At 39.1% G+C, this 17,559-nt stretch overlaps 2 protein-coding genes across 3 annotated transcripts in view; one reads left to right on the plus strand and one right to left on the minus strand.

Annotated features, from left to right (window-relative positions):
• DNAJC1 (DnaJ heat shock protein family (Hsp40) member C1) overlaps positions 1-9,565 on the plus strand; it is a 114,779-nt gene extending 105,214 nt beyond the window's left edge. Inside the window, exons 10-12 of the mRNA XM_059818682.1 lie at positions 6,855-6,903; positions 7,751-8,229; positions 9,356-9,565. Coding sequence (XP_059674665.1) covers positions 6,855-6,903; positions 7,751-8,229; positions 9,356-9,424 — 597 coding nt within the window. The 3' untranslated portion in view covers positions 9,425-9,565. The remainder of the gene's footprint in view (positions 1-6,854; positions 6,904-7,750; positions 8,230-9,355) is intronic.
• A 6,125-nt stretch (positions 9,566-15,690) lies between these two features.
• The window catches only part of MLLT10 (MLLT10 histone lysine methyltransferase DOT1L cofactor), a 131,521-nt gene continuing 129,652 nt past the window's right edge, over positions 15,691-17,559 (minus strand). Inside the window, exon 21 of one of the 2 annotated variants that reach the window (XM_059818389.1) lies at positions 15,691-16,971. In XM_059818389.1, coding sequence (XP_059674372.1) covers positions 16,903-16,971 — 69 coding nt within the window. In that variant the 3' untranslated portion in view covers positions 15,691-16,902. The remainder of the gene's footprint in view (positions 16,972-17,559) is intronic. The other variant, XM_059818390.1, reaches the window with a different exon arrangement.

Consider the following 17,559-nt stretch of genomic DNA (forward strand, 5'->3'; position numbering starts at 1 on the left):
TAAGGGCAGGCAGTTGATAAAGCAACAAATTTTGAGTATATCACATGAAAATTAAGGAATGGATCATTATTGTTGTCTGTCTTGGGTCAAACAGTTCTTGATATAGTTGTGGTTGCTATGAAAAAGCTATTTAGCTCTACATTGGAAAAACAAGTCAGTGTAGCAGGTAGTATTTTGGTTGTAAGTGGAGAACTTCAAATTTGGCTATTTATTCTATGCTGTTCTGGGAGGTTAGATCTGCAAAAAACCTACTACTTTGACAAAGCCAGGAAGGCGTGAAAATCCTTCTGTGTCTGGCTTTCCTTTATGAGAAAAATGTTGGTGTTAACTCAAATTAGCCCCAAAGATTCAAGACATTCTTAATTGCTGCATATTAGGCTCAGCTACTCACAGGCTGTCTCCACATTATATTTTTCCATAATTCCACAGATCTTGGTATTTTTTCATCACATAACTGACAGAGAGCATGCAGGAAGGTAACAACTGGGTAAACAGAACACTGCTACTGGGACAGCAAATTTCTGATAGCTGATGCTGAGAAAATATGGCAGCTTTAGTAGAACTTCTGCTCAGGAAGATGCTAAGAATAGTAAACAATTTTATCAGGACCTCCAGTTTTCAGCAGCACAATAGAATGTCATCCTCCCTTGCAAGAAGGTTATATACGTTTGGGAAACCAAGAGACATGGGTTATCTCTTCCTCCACAAAAAAACCCCACGTTATTTTCTCAGAATGTTGTCAGAACCCAAGAGATTTGTACTTCTGTAATTACCTGGTGCAATCGTGATCGAAATAGTATCCTATTCAGAGAAGGAAGGTATATTGTTGCCTGCAGAAGATTGCTAGAAGACAGCAAAATGGCGAAGGCTTTGAAGTCCCATTGGCCTGTGCCCTGCAAAGCTAGGCTGGTCGTGGTGCTGGAGGGGTCAGCTGAAGTGATGGGCTGGTGGCTGCTGCTGTAGGAATGGGAAATTGCTCTTCATCTTCTGCAAAAGGGCTGTTTCTCTCTGTTTGGCATCAGTAGGATCATTTGTACCTGAATTTACAGGGTTTTCCCTCTAGGTCTGCCACAATTCCGTGCTTTTCTTTTATGCCTGCCTTCCCTGCAGGATGAAAAGTAGCCTCTCATTCATGTGATAGCAAAATTTGCTTTTGCCTATGCTACTGAGAGTCTTTTAAGCTGACTTTAAATAATATTTTTTTTTCCTCCTATATATTTCTGAAGCATTGATTGTTCTATCTGAAAGAAGTGGCAGGTGTCCAAGGAAACAAGAGATTTAACATTTGGATGGTCACGATGAGGAATGTTTTTACTGCTAGGTGTCTTATTGAGTAGCAACTAGTCTTGTGATCTGGACTAGTTGTCAGCAGTACAGGAGGAAACCAGCTCTGTCTGGCTTTCCTTGCATAAGATCATCCCACTAATCCCACTTGCTTTCAATAAAATCTTTTTGCAGCTGAACAGCTATTGAAACTGAATTCAGAAGGGAGTTCTCAGAAGCAAACTGTTCCTGTGGCTTCTTTCTGTAGGTCCCATAGTAAGATGGTTCGATTTCTACTTCAGCAATTTGATGCTTGCATCCAATTTTTTTTTTTTTGTCATCTTTCTCTGTCTAAGAAAATCTTCACAGTGCATGTGATTATCTGACTTTGTGACTTCTGTTATCCCTGGTAGACTACAGGGATGCCTAGGTTATTTGGGCATAGAAACAGCAATGTTTAAAGTTGATTCCTATAAAATAATGCAATGTGTCTGTTCAGCAGTATAAATACTTGCAGGAATACGAGATCTGCCCTCTTCTGTTTTAAATCAATTTCACAGTCTTGATCCTTATTATTTAAGGTGTCTCCAGACCCAGGATTTCTTATGGGCTGGCTAATACTCTGGTGAAAGCTGTTGTCAATAACAGCAGGCTTTTAGCACAACTTTTCACAGTAATGATAAAACTCATAATTTAATATACATGAAAACTATAATTTTAAAGCATTATGCAGGAACAATCAGCAACAATAACTAGACAAGTAATTCTACAATTGCTTCATACTTTGAATAACAGTATTTCCAAGTATGTTATCTGTTACCTAATGAGAGAGTAATAATATAAGCAAGTTATGATAAGAAATATAGTAGAGAAAGCAATGGAGCAACTTACGTTGCATAACTTAGTGATTTTTTTTTTTTTTTTTTAAATCACTGTTAAGAACTAGCTAGTAGATAACACTACTCACCACTGGAGAGGAAATTTAAATTGATATTAAGGATGTCAGAAAGTACAGAGAAACTGGCACCAGAAGGGACTGCAAATTTGAGTGGCAAGAGCAATGATTAAATTCAAACAGATCAAATTGAAATACAATTTCATATGTTCCATAGGTTGGATTCCTAATAAGCCTTAGTAGTTTAATACTGACATGTTATCATTCTTGCCCTGTGTCAGCATCTTTAATGGCAACGACAGTTGAAGCTGATGGACAAAGAAATCTTAAGTCTAAATAAGTGGTAGCTGAACTCAAAGTGAAAAGAGCTGGAGTAAACATGAACTTTACATATTACCTCTAAAAGGACTTGCAAAAACATCAGTATGAAGAAGAAAGCTGACAAAAAAAAAAAAGAGAATAATAGACAAATAATCTTCTCATGTAACCTGTGAATGATGATAGTAAAGCTGTGAGTAAGAAGCTTGATGAGTTGTCAAACTTGTGTCAACTGAAGGTGCTTGTTCAGTGTTTGAAATTGTAGATTTTCAATACCTAAACTATACACAAAGTTGTTATTTCCAGCTTACCTGGTGAACATTCAAATTGAAAGTCCATCAAAATATGGACAGATATCATAATGCCTTCAAAAGAGAAAGTCTTGAAAATATTTGATGTAATAAATGGAGTAACTTACTACAAATACTGCATCTGGGTTCACCAAGTTATTACGGCTGAAGTTATCTAAAAAAAGATAACCTAAGGCAAAACTGTTACTTCTGACCTTTTTGCATGTAGGGGAAAATGTGAAATGCCATTAGGATCTAGAAATAAACCAAAATCCTTCATTGGTCTAGTGGAGAGGGCTGGTTTAGATTCTAATTCAATTAAATGTAATATGCAGCAAAACTTGTATCTATAAAGGGATACCTACACTAACCTAATTTGGGAACGTTTGTCTTGTAAAGGAAACCTGAATCCAGCATACTGATTTGCACCACTTCCAATGCAAAGTTTATGTTGTGTGTGTAGTCTCAGTTTGAAAGATAAAACAATAATTGCCAACTTCTGAAAACATCAGAAGTTCACTGTAGAGAAAACCGAGCATTATCAGGGTAGCAACTCAGTATACCTGTCTTTCTTTGTCATTTCTTGCAACTTAGTCTGCTCTATTTGGTTCAGGGAATCTCTTCTCTCTTTTTCATCTCTTGGCCTTATGAGTAGGCTGTAAATCTTTGAAAGAAGTACTTAAAAAATAGCAAAATGGTTTAGAAACAGTTTTCTGGAATACATGAACATAGATAGATAATGCCTTCTCATATTCGCAATGAATCCACTGCATCATTGCAGTAAGCTCTAAAGGATCAGCTACTTGTTTGCATGACAAGTTCTTCTCACTTTTTTCAAAATAATCTATTATAATCCAGTTTATATAACATAATTTCTATTTAAGAGATGCATAGCAGGACACCACTAAGGATCCATTCTGTTCACTAGTCAAAAATGGATTCCCTTCCACTCAGCCTTTTAAAGCATTTGCTCTATAGAGACACTCTGCTAATAATGAAAATGGAACACAAACATTTTAATTTGGATTATTTTAGACTATAAACTCTTCAAGGAAGGCAATTTCTATTAGTGGATCACCTGTTTCAAGGAGGATCTATCCTGTTGTTTGAAAATCAGGATCATGCAGATCGCAGGCAGAACTGTTAGTGCTAGTTAAATTTATCTGTTTATCATAGTATTTGGGGATTTTTCTCTTTGAACAACTAAAACTTTATCATACTGCAGTAGCAGAAACTGGAGTTTTCTATGCCAGATGTCTACCTCTGGATAGAGGTTTTGGTTAATTAGAGTTGGGAATTTTGTTCATGGAGTTTTCATTAAACTTAATCATCCCAGAAAATGAAGTTTAATTTGTAGGGAAAATAGACCACTGCCTTGTTAAGTCTTGCTGTCATTTCTTTAAGGAGATCCAGCACTTGCCTGTTTTTAAAGCAAAGCCCTGCAACTTCATAGGCAGAAATGTGGGTACCAGACTAGACTAGAAGCAGATGGTACCACAGTATTTGAAGTATTTAAGTACTCACTTACGAATCCTGTAATGGAAGAAAAATCCTGTATCTTTGTATTTTCACCTTCTTCCAGACAATAGCTGTACAACCCCCTGACAGCTTTGCCCTCTAGTGCTGCTCTACATAGGGGATACTAGTCTGTTGCTGTTAACGTTAGTTAGTTAAAACAGCAGAGGTCTATGCTGTGGCTCTGAAGGTCTGAATGGTTCATATTGTGGGTAAATATGATCCCACATGGAGGAATTTCTGACTTCGTAGGTGATGTATTTTTTATTTTTGCTCTGGGCAGGGCACTACCAAGTGCCTCACATTAAACAGCTGTTGACATCTGAAGTCCCAGGCTCAAACAGCAGAAAACGCGGGTTACCCATCCCAGGTAGTATCAGTTCTGATTCAGTGCATTGCCTGTTTACATTTTAAGTTTTACTTGATTTGGGTGGCTCAGACTACTTGATTTCAATTTCTATCTTTTTCACAAAGACCTCATATTCAAAAAAACCCCAAAATTGAAATCTGGTATTCATAAAACATTTTCAGTAATTAGAAAGTGTGTATATTTCTTTGAGTACTACATTTTAAAATGCTTTTACATGGTACTTGAATTTTGGACTCGAGGTCATTTGATATAACACAGATACTAAGTGATTAAAAATATCTTAATTTTAAATGAAGTCTGTCATCTTTGTTATCTATAGTGAAGTCTAGAAATTCGGGATGGGGAAGCTTCTCGTTCTGGGTGGGGAGAAAGCCTGTTTGTTACCTTACTTAAGTAAAAATGAAAATGTTAAATCTGGTGTTACTGTTCTCCCAGGATACAGATTTCGGTATACATGGAGAGGATGAAGCAGGCAACTCTAAATCCTTTGGATTCTCATGTAATAAACTTTTTTTCCTGAAATATCAGGACTTAGGAGGTGTCTTTACTGATCTTTGGCAGTCAAACTGTTATATTTTATTTTGGGACTGAGTGCCTGTCCATTAGTGTGCTTCATGTCTACCTGGACTGTAGCAAAGTCTTCGACACTGTCTCCCACAGTATTCTCCTGGAGAAGCTGGCAGCTCATGGCTTAGACAGGTGTACTCTTCGCTGGGTAAAAAACTGGCTGGACGGCCGAGCCCAGAGAGTTGTGGTGAATGGAGCGAAATCCAGTTGGTGGCCGGTCACAAGCGGAGTCCCCCAGGGCTCAGTTTTGGGGCCGGTCTTCTTTAATATCTTTATCGATGATCTGGATGAGGGGATTGAGTGCTCCTTCAACAAGTTTGCAGATGACACCAAGTTGGGCGGGAGTGTTGATCTGCTGGAGGGTCGGAAGGCTCTGCAGAGGGATCTGGACAGGCTGGATCGATGGGCTGAGGCCAATTGTATGAGATTTAACAAGGCCAAGTGCCGGGTCCTGCACTTGGGTCACAACAACCCCAGGCAACACTACAGGCCTGGGGGAAGAGTGGCTGGAAAGCTGCCTGGTGGAAAAGGCCCTGGGGGTGTTGGTCGACAGCCGGCTGAATATGAGCCAGCAGTGTGCCCAGGTGGCCAAGAAGGCCAACGGCATCCTGGCCTGTATCAGAAACAGTGTGGCCAGCAGGACCAGGGAGGTGATCGTGCCCCTGTACTCGGTGCTGGTGAGGCCGCACCTGGAATCCTGTGTTCAGTTTTGGGCCCCTCACTACAAGAAGGACATTGAGGTGCTGGAGCGTGTCCAGAGAAGGACGACGAAGCTGGTGAGGGGTCTGGAGCACAAGTCTTATGAGGAGCAGCTGAGGGAACTGGGGTTGTTCAGTCTGGAGAAGAGGAGGCTGAGGGGAAACCTTATCGCTCTCTACAGTTACCTGAAAGGAGGTTGCAGAGATGTGGGTGTTGGTCTCTTCTCCCAAGTGACTAGCAACAGGAGAAGAGGAAATGGCCTCAAGTTGCACCAGGGGAGGTTCAGGCTGGATATTAGGAAAAATTTCTTTCCTGAGAGAGTGGTGAGACATTGGAACAGGCTGCCCAGTGAGGTGGTGGAGTCACCATCACTGGAGGTGTTCAAGGAACGTGTGGATGTGGCATTGTGAGACATTGTTTAGTGGACATGGTGGTGTTGGGTTGATGGTTGGACTTGATGATCTTTCTTAGAGGTCTTTTCCAACTTTAGTGATTCTGTGATTCATCATCTGGACCTACGTGCGTTATTTTGTTCTTTTGTTCTCTACTGAGAAGCTAATATCTAGAAAATAACTCATTCGTTTCCTTTTCCCCCCTTCTCCTTGTGGTATTTTTAGGTTAGAGAATTAGGGTTTAACAATGAAAAACAAAATTTTACTATCAACTGTGATGTATTATGGTGATAGTAATAGAAGTGTGTAGCACTGCTTAACATTATTTTAGTAAGCTAGGAATGTTTTAGAAAGGACAAAGTCTGGGAAGTTACTTTTTCCCACTTTGGGATCCATGTATGAGCAAAGCCAGCAGAAGAACATCAGCCTCGCCATATTTAGTATATGTTCAATGGTGGTAATCTGCAGTAAGCTGCTACTGAATTCTTCAATAGCCCCAGTAATATAATTTTTTTAATAGTGCTTTTTTTGTTGCTTTCATGCAGGTTACGATGAAAGCCAAACAACTGAAGGATTCTGTTACATATACACCAGGTGTGTGTGTTACTAGATTCTCAATGATGTTTATAAAAAGCACTGTATTGGGATTATAGCTTGCAAATACAGTGCATTTTGTACCTTTCAGGGCATGCTTTGCAGAGAGACTTCTGCAACCTTGCCTTACTTTGAGCAAAGGGAAGAACTGATGGGTATTCTGAGGGAATGTTTCCCTTTAGCTACATCCTCCCAGGCTTGCTTTCTCAGTTTATTGGGGGTTTTCTTATTATTTTGTTCACACTGTTCTGTTAATGTTTGTTTGTATCAGTGTGGTAATTTACTAGTACTTCATATATACCAGATAAGCTCATCACTGACAAAGTTCTTTGCTTCATAACAAATACCCTGATTTCTCAATAAGCATTTTCCTTAAACTCTTAATCCAGAAGAGCTTTTTCTCCTCTCTGCACTATTCTACAATTACCTGAAAGGGGGTTGCCGAGAGGTGGGTGTTGGTCTCTTCTCCCAAGTGACTCGCGACAGGCCAAGAGGAAATGGCCTCAAGTTGCGCCAGGGGAGGTTCAGGCTAGACATTAGGAAAAAGTTCTCTACTGAGAGAGTGGTGAAACACTGGAATAAGCTGCCCAGGGAAGTGGTAGAGTCACCATCCCTGGAAGTGTTCAAGGAACGTGTGGACATGGCATTGTGGGACATGGTTTAGTGGACATGGTGGTGTTGGGTTGATGGTTGGACTTGATGATCTTACAGGGCTTTTCCAACCTTAGTGATTCTGTGTGATTCTGTGATTCTGGGTACCTTTTATTTGCAGGCAGTTCCCTGCTCGTTTGTCGTTTGTTTGTTTTTGTTTTTTTTTTTAGAAGTGTAACAACAATACTTCTAACAGGTATCATTAGACTCTCCGAGCTTAAAACGCTGGCCCAGAATTCCAAGAACGTCAAAGTCAATGTGAATTTGCCAGACCACATAATCACCCAGCGAGAAAGGGAGGAGGAAGAAGAGGAGGAGGGGAACTACAATCATATCCCAGAGCAGATGGATGTCCAAATAGATCAAAAGGAGACCATTGGAAGTGAACCTAGACACCGCAAACGAAAAATTACCAAAGCACCTGAAATGACTCTGCCAGCAACAAAAGAGGTACCAGAAGAGAAGGGCAGAGGAAGACGCCAGAAAGATTTTGATAACACCGAGCAAGAGGGAGAGAGTGATGACGAGAGCAGAAAAAGAGAGAAAAGCCGTGCCCCAGAAGAACTGTGGACTCAAAATCAACAGAAACTTCTTGAAATGGCCTTGCAGCAGTATCCAAAGGGAACATCAGATCGCTGGGATAAAATAGCAAAATGTGTTCCTGGAAAAAGCAAGGTATGCTTAGGGTTTTTTTGCACTATAGTATAAACTGAGGGGAAACACATTTTCTACCAATTTATCATTACGCTAAGAACTGAAGGTCCATGCAGAAAGGTGAGGTCTTTACTTAGCCTATTGGTCCAGACATAATAGACCTAAAGTGCATTACTATCATGTTTGTTGTTTTTATTTAAAATATATTTTCATTTAATTCAGTTTGTTTGATCTATTACAGAAAATGTTGAAGTATCTCCTGTTTCATTTAAAATACCTACCTTTCCTCTGCCTTTCAGATCTTCAGTTGCAGGACAAATTAGATTTTAAAACAAATTTTGATTCAAAGTTAGCAACCAAATATTGGTGAGCCGCTTTGCTTACACTTTTACAATACCTTTCTCAACCCATCTCAATGAACAAACAAAATAAATAATCCATCTACAAGGGTTAAATGCTCAATAACCTATCTAATGTTCTTTTTGTAAGTATAATCTTTTTAAAATAGTGTTCGTTGTCACTGATATAGTTGGTCTGTGTTAGATTCCATAATAGCTGTGATAGATTAGTGTGCTTGCTTCAGTCATTGTAGCTGCAGAAAATCCTGATTTTATTTGTGCCAAAACCAGTGTGAGAGAGCAGGAAATGTGGGTGGGGGATTTGAGTGTTTCTCTGGCTCTGAAGCTGTTGAAGAGTATCGGGTGTCAGTAGGTGCTATGTTAGTGACCCTAAAGGCTTGTCTTCAACAGGGTAACCTATCTGCAGTGTGGCTCATACCAGAGTAACTGTTCTGAAATAGATATTACAATACAACTATTTAATAATTGCTTTTACAGTCATTGTAAAGAAATACTGGGTAACTGTTTTCTTGGGTTTGTGTGCTCTTTAAAGAGAGGAGTTATCCATTAAGAAATGTAGATTGAAAGTTCATTTTTCTAATCCGCTCTGCACTAGATGTAGATTGTCCTTGTGAAAGTCACTGTGCAAATGTAAAAAAAAAAAAAAACCACAACAAAACCCAAACAAAGAAAAAAAAACCCCACACAAGCTGCAGAATCTAGCTCTTCTAGAATGAGGTAGCATGTAGAGAGTTAAAGCAATACTAAAACATCAAACTTTTAATTAACACTTTTGTTTTTCCTTTCAGGAGGAGTGTATAGCGAGATACAAGTTGCTTGTTGAACTGGTACAAAAGAAGAAAATGGCTAAAAGCTGAATATTCTGAGCAGAAGACATTTAGCTCATCTTTGTCAAAATGGGGTTTTAAATCTCACATGCAGGAAACTGCATTTTTGTACCTCAGTATTTCTATACGTCATGTGCCTTAGTAAAAGAAAATATCAATAAATCTTATAGCATCCTACCTACCTATTTTGTGTGTTTAAGAATGAAGGTGTATTTTTGTGTTGGAGACCTGCTTATGCAGATGTGTGATAACAATGTCGCAAAAATTAGTGGACCTTCAGGAAAAGCCACACTGATAATTGCATACTAGAACTGGCAGGTTTACAGCTAATGAATATACAGAATATAAAGAATTTTAAATGTTGTTTTGAAAATGAGAATTGATCTGAAACTGTTAAGCAGGGATGAGAGTAATGGAACTCTGCACTCAAGGTATTTTTTTTCTTTCTTGGAATTATAAATAGAAGACAGCATGCTTACAAGCCTGTCTGCTGCTACATGAAATGTCTGTTTGTTCTAACAGTATTTTGAAACAAGCAGTATTCCTAATCTTAACTTCCATGTACATTTATATGCATCTGCAATATAATTCCTTTTTTACCAACTCGGCAGACTAATACACAGTGATATTTGGTAGTGCTGTTATTTGGTAAACTTGAAATGGGTAAGATCATTAAAGGCCTTTAAGATATGTAAGGCATATACTTCATGACCAGTTTTTAAGTGCAGAATAGGACTTAAAAGCTAACATTATTGGGCTAAGAGTTCTCATATTTGGGGGTTTTTGTATACCCTGGATTCACTATAGTTTGATTTTTATACTTGAAGAATAGGTAATAAGGGTTATTTTTCATTACTTGCTATTTTGGTTTTCTTAATTTTGAAAAAGTTACACAAAGCTTAAAATGTTGGAATAAAGGGTACTTAATGGGCTGTAAATTATATCAATAAATCAGAGCAGTGATCATAGTCTTTTGCAATAAACATTAAGGACTTGCATTCTTAAAGAATTATTTACCACTCAAATTCTGATTTAATACCAGGATTCTAATAAGTTTTTGAGCTTTAAATCAAAATTAAAATGAAAAATCAGAGGACCAGGTATCTGAACTCAAAATTGGAGCTTGGTGGCTGAAAATCTCCTTTAGCTTTCTGCCATTTACATGGTTGATTTTTTTGCATAACTTAGCTAATTGTGTTGCTTCTGACAGATCAGCATTTTGCAAAATTTCATCCTATTCCCATAAACTTTAAAGGGATAAGTATTTAGGGAAGATAACAGTGTTCCATATGTGTTCCTTACCAAGTGGAACATTTTGAATTTTTTTTTTTTTTTGGTCATATATAAAAAATTAATCTTAGGCAGTAGAAATAATGGTATCATAGAAACTTTACTAGACACAAAATAATGCATCTAAATTTTTTTCAGAGAACTTCAGAGGTTAACTGCATTGGAAACTAAACATATTTGGAAGCTATACTATGATCTGTGTGTGCTAATTGATCAAATAAATAGTAATTCTGTGCTACTAATGCACCTATGAAAGAAAAGTCTTAAGTGAGATCAAGTGAGAGATTGTCAAGACATATCAGGAAACCTTAACTTTAAAAATGTATTAGTCATCCAGAACACTCAAAGATAGATGACTGTAGCTATAAAGCAAGGCAATGGAAATGGCTACAAAGAAAAGCTGCTAAAATGGTTAGGTGAGTTGGTGAAGATTAACTTGGCAGAGCATTGGTAGGGCTGGGGTAGAAGAACACGAGCAAAGGGAGATGTATTGTTCATGAAAAAATAGGCTGGTAATTGGAATATTTCTGCTGTTTCAAAAAAAGAAAGCAAGTAATAGGAGAGCATAGCCTGTGAGGATAAAAGAGTCATCTTCCCTTTCCACTCTGGATTTTCACCTGGGTGTGCCCAGTTTGGTATATCACACTTCAAGGAAGATGTAGACCATCCAGAAGTGAGCAAAAAGAATGATCCAGAGTCTACAAAGCCTGATCTGTGACAAAGGACAGGAGGAATTGTTGATATTTGCTTTACACTAGAGAGAGAAAGAGAGAAATCTTCAAGTATGTAAAAGGAGAGCTTTGCACTTGTGTGATCTCTGTGTCTCCCTGATGCCATTAATACAGAACTGTTACATGTCTAAGAAGAATAATAATGGGCTCACTTTGGAGCAAGAAATAGTTTAGTTAGTTAAAAAAAAAAATCCAGTGGCAAATGTAATAAGGACCTCCTGAGTACCTGCTCGAGACTTGCCCATAGCACTACCATGTATGTGCCAATAATTACATACACCTGCCCAATGCCTTCAGTGTCTGTCTGCCCCAGACTTTCTGGACAGGGGCCTAAGGAAGAAGGATGAGCACCGCTTACTGGTAAGGAACTTTTTTCTCTTTTTTTGTTTGTAAGAACAGTCACGCTGAGAAAGCAGCGCTCCTGACAAATACAGTTTATCTGAAGGAAGATCCTTAAGGATGGGCAAAGATTGTACATGTCATTGTGTCACACTTGTCAGGTTGAGTACCTGAAGAAGTGATGGATGTGACTGTCTAATCACAGGTGCTGCCCATGCCTGGATGGAAGCGAATGGATGGAGTGCATCCTTATTGCTTGAGGAATTAAGCTGCCTGAAAGTAGAGGCGAGCTGGATGGGTAAGAGAAATGCATTGGCCTCTTCCGCAGTGGAACTGCACCATGAACCAGTGGCTGGCCCAACTGTCTTATCATCAAGACGTGGAAAGGATTTGCAATACACTGGTGGGTCATTTGGAACTGGAAGGGTGTTTCACACTGAGTAGTCTGGCAGTGTGGGTCTTGGGATGAGGAACTGAGTCAGTGTCCAGCATTAGCAGATCTAATGTCTGCAACCACATGCTCGGAGATATGTGACTAGGAGGGATCCTTCATGTAGTGAAAGCTTTGTCCAGGTGCCATCAAGTCTTGCTTCACATTCAGCTTTTGTTTAGCTGTGGGGAGGAGGGTGATGGGGTAGGTGTCCAAGACCTTCAGGCCCTCTCAGGGTCCTCTCCTGGGGTTGCTGGGTTTTTCTTGCACAGTGAGACCACAGGCCCTTTTGGCAGTGGCTCTAGTCTGTGATTGCTGAGGTGAGATGTGATGCTGTCTAGAAAAGCGGTAAACTGCAGCCAGTCTCTGCAAGAATACCCAGGCTTTATTTTCTGGTGGTTCTCGTGTCCACCACCAAAGCTACTGTTTTTCTAAAACTTCCTGGCCATGAAAATTGAGGTCACACTAGGCTTGGGATTTAAGCAGCTTCTTCCAACTTCAGTTCTAGCACAGGATGCAGATTTTTTTTTTTTCCCCCCAAGTAATGTTAGTATTTTCCTGCAGCAAAATATTTTTACTTACCTGGGCGGTTGTGAACTGTACCTCAAAGTGCCTTTTGCCCTGTAACTTTGTGCATGCAAAGCTTTCAGTCTTACAGGGTTTATGCTGTAGCTTCTATACTCTGACTTGCACCTAAATGAGTCAGGTCTATTATTTTGAGCATCTTCTGCATGTGCCTGTTGATGGGATAGGCAAGGTGCTATGGAAAGGGGCATTTGGGGCAGACTAGCCAGGGAGGGTGGTATTACTGTACCATGCTGAGGATACAGCCCAAATGCCAACCTAAAGCATGACGATTTTGTAAAATAAGAGCCTTACAACCATACACAAGTGAATGAGTGGAGTATGATTGAGATGCTATAAAGGTTAATAGTGCTCTAATTTAGGGTAGTTCAGTTCTCAAAGAAGGACTAACAGATGCTGTTCTGCAATATCTGTAGATACAAATGTTTGAACTGCATTATTCTCAACTTTACAGCTGACAGTGTATGGACTAATTAAAAAAACCAAACACGTTTGTTTCGGGGAAGATTTTGCAGTGTGACCTCTTTGAGATGACAGAGTCTGAAAACAACAGAAACATTGAGTGTTTGACTTTAAAAGAGCTCTCCTTTTAGGCAGAACTAACAGTGAGATTTTAGTGCAGCTTATGAAAAACAGGCACCAGAAAAATCAGTCAGTTAAATGTCACACAATCACATGGCTGAGAGTAGGTCCTACTATCACAGCCTGAATGGATAAAGTTGATAAAACCAGGATTTGAGATGTCTTAGGCTGTCCAGAATTAGTTGGCTCCTGTAAGCCCTAAGGTGTGTTGTCATTGTTATCAGTAAAGCTGTGGTTTTGGTGGAAAAAAACAGCAGAAAGTTCAAAAGCCTGTTAACATGAAACTTTTCTGAAATGCAGCACATTTAGTCTGTGCTGCTCTGGTGACACTGAACCCAGAGTAGTTCCTGACACACTTGAGGGTAGCTCGGTAACCAGAGACTTGGCTGGCAGAGACCTGCGTAGTGGCTTGGGCTGCTTTGGCATCAGAGGCATTCCACAGGGACAGCAGTGTCGGCTTCTACTGAACTGGTGCCAAACCAGCCACAGACCATCATCTTTGATGTTAGGATCTGCAAAATCATTGAAACAAGGTTGGTTTTGACTGCATCTGGCCCTCATGTGAACTTGGCTTTGATGTGGTCTTTCTTTAAAGGCCTAGTGAATTGGATTTTTGTTTAGATGTCAGAACTGTCCTTTTCATTATTTCCCTGCTGTGGATTGTTGGTTCATCAGGACTACAGTACTGTAAAACATCCATTGCTATCTTGGGCTTCTGGCACCAATCTCTAACAAGTTGAGATTTTTAAGAATGTCCTGAATCTGATAATCTCACTAGTATTTCCAGCTTCGCCCCTTTCATGCTTCTCTACATCTTACCAGGATCCCAGTAGCAGAGTTTAGGCAGTCCCTCTCAAATAAAAGAAACACACAAGGAAAAGCAGGACTTTGCACTTTTACTGGTTACTGTGGTACTGCTCCAACAGGAGCAAGATGACTTACTGCTACTTCTTGTCTACCGGGTGAAGGTTTTGGATTCATCTTAGGTCCATGAATAAAGCAGCAGTAATGTAATATAACTCTCCAATCCATGCCTCCATGAGAAGGGACTCAGGATTCCCTGGAGGCCTTGTGCTAGTCTTCTGAGCCTCTTCACCTTATAACATAAAACATTCATCAGCTACTGCTAGAATGTAGGGAATTTTTTTCAAGCCCTGATGGCTGAGGAGCCATTCAGCTGGTGGGAGGGTGGGGGTTAGTGATGCCCCTAGCTGTGCCAGATAATGGTTCACATTCCCCTACTTGCTCATTTACCTCTCTTCTTTCAGGACTCCAGTCTTCCCTATTTCAAAGTAAGACACAAATATTCAATCCTCAGGACTTGAGCAGATGCAACAACATAATACATCCCTTGTCTGTCAAAACCTGTACTACCGCAAACCTCAAATTTTAGCTTCAAGTGACAGTATGGGAAGGGTCAAGTTCCTCCTTACTGCTTGGGAAATAAAAGACCAGCAGTTCAGCTGTGTGTTTACCAACCCCTCCATGGAAAATAAGCAAAATTTCTGGAAAAAACATTGAGCTGGTTTTACAGAAAATACAATACAAAAATTACAGCAACAACCACAGGCCTCAATCACCTTAACACAGGCACGGGGGAGATAAAGAACCCGTTCTATCTCCGCAGAGCCCTCGCCAAGTTATTTCAAAATGAACTGGGGCCACTAGAGCAACAGCTCACTCCTCCTCCTGCAATTTCACAGTAATTTCTCTTTGAAGGATGAAAGCAAAAAACTCTGACATCAGACTATGGCACAGGGCTGCAACTTATATCCAGTAAGCAAAAATGTCCCTGGACAGCAGTGCAGCTGCATCACTGTCTCTTGAAAGCAAAAATTTAAGTGAGAAATATTTAAAAAAAATCTGCTGTAATAAATTTTAGTGGCCATGTGCAATTGAAATCCTGTCATGTGATGTTAACAGAGATATTCCATTCTTCTACGAGACTCATGTTCACACAAGCAGTATACAACTATAAACATTATTAAAGTTTATTAACAAAAGCTTTGTACATATCTTTTAATACACTTGGAATTTTACATCTAGTCAAAATAACAGCACATTTCCATCTTACCTTTTGTACAAATTGTTACAGAATATCCACCAGTGGGTTCAGTAAGTAAAATAAACCACTGGTTTACTTTTGTAAAGTATCTACAAAAGTGATTTGTGACATTTTTAAAAAATTCCCCAGAACATATAAAAATAAATTATTTTTTACTTTTTCAATTAAATCTACTAATTAGAAATTTTACAAATCAAAATATCAATGTTTTCTTATGAATTCTTCACAATACAAAACAGATTCACAAAACTTTATTTACAGAAATGAGGTAAGAACTGTGCAATGTTTAACTAAGAAACATATTGCAGAATTAACATGTTCTTCCAAATAAGTACACAGTGGAGGTCTAATTACAGCTGGGTCTTTTCCTCTAATAATTCCCACCTTAATATTGATTAGTGGTCATTACCCCCCTTTAAACTATCCTTCACCATACTGCATAGACTCACGCCATGAAATCAGCTGTCGGAAGTGTTGTAACACAAGTTCACCCGTTTCAACCACTGGTAAATTTTGTTGGGAAATACTAACTCACTTTTTTGGTAATTTATTAGTGAAAAGTGACCCAGGTAACAATCTGCCTGAGCTATCTACAGTGGTATAAACACCTCTAGTAAAGGCAGAACAACAAGGCTGCTGGTGCAACACAGAATATTCCCGCTGCTAACAAGGACACGTCTAGTGCATAATTAGCTGTTCGCAGCCATTTCAACAAAATGGAGGTAGCAACAGGCACTTGGTTTAGGCCAAACACTACACATACTTCTTCCAGTGTGGCCTTCTCATCTGGTAAGAAAACTTTGTCACTGGAACCAAACCGGTTCCTTTAAAAACCTCAGAACTCTAAAACCTACACCAAAATTAATAAACTTTGGGTTCCATACTGTAATTCTTACTCAGGAAAAACTCCCACCATACAACAACAGCAATTTAAAGGAATAAAAAGTTCAGAAGTGGATTCCCTTAACGAGTCAGGTTTCAAAATAGGTGTGTAAAAAAGAAACGACAAACAGCAAGTCCAGGCTGCCATTACAAGCTTAATCTAAAAGGATATATTGCAACTGCAGCAGAAGATCAGACTGGCTAGGGTTGGAGTTGGTTGGGTTTTTTAAAACTACTGCTCTGAAACCAAAGTAATGCATGACTGCAGACAGTTTACTAGCCTTAACATTTATAAGACGAGGACTGAAGAGTCAAGTATATGTTTTTCTATGGTTGAATTTGTACTTAGTACCATCATATTGACAAAATAATTATGGTTTGCAGAGTTATCTACTTCACAGTCTGAAACATTAAAAAGTACATCCATCTTAGTGCAACAAGAAAGCAAATGAAAGCCTACCAAAAATATCTTTATGAAAATTATTGACCTTTTCCTGTGCAGTAGAGGTCCTTGTTGCATTTCTTCAATCTGCAGAAAGGAAAACTGCAGTTTGCAGCCAGATGAAGTGCTATAACAGCAGGACATGCAGTTCTCGAGTATCATTCAAATGTCAACTCTTCTCTGACGCAACTGGTCCAGTTTTATCATTGAGCCTCTGTGTAAGAGAAAATACTTCTAAAAATCAGATTATAAAATACAGAGTTAAGTAAAATTAAATTCATACAAATGACAAAGCAGATGAGGTACATTTACTAGAGCTTTGCTAAATAGTAACTTTTGCATTGTAAATAATAATCACGTATTGTAGAATAGAAAGTGGGAAAAGAAAGAACAATTAAAGGAGTAGTCCTACACTGAAGCAATGCATACTAAGGTGATCACAGTCAGCATTAGAAAACACCAATTTTGCTTCTACTTTCATTCCAACAAGACCTGCTGTTCCTGGCTGTTGATCTCTCCTTAGAACCACACGATGGTCAAGACAAATACCAGATGACCTCTGCTGCATTTTACCCTCTGGAGAGGGCTGAAATCTACACTCCTCCATCAGAATAGAAATACAATTTCAATTTTCCCCTGTCACGATTATTTTTCTTTCATAAATTGCTACAAAGACATTTCCTGCAAGTATTGAGGTTTTTGCTCAGTCCTGTTCATCTCATTCACTGAGCATTCAGAAACGCTTGAAAACCTGTTCCAACTGGAAATGAGATTAAAACATTCAAACTTTCAGCAAATCTGTTAAAAGAATTTGTTAAA

Source organism: Gavia stellata, chromosome 6, assembly GCF_030936135.1.
Source record: "Gavia stellata isolate bGavSte3 chromosome 6, bGavSte3.hap2, whole genome shotgun sequence".
NCBI classification, from domain to species: Eukaryota; Metazoa; Chordata; class Aves; order Gaviiformes; family Gaviidae; genus Gavia; species Gavia stellata.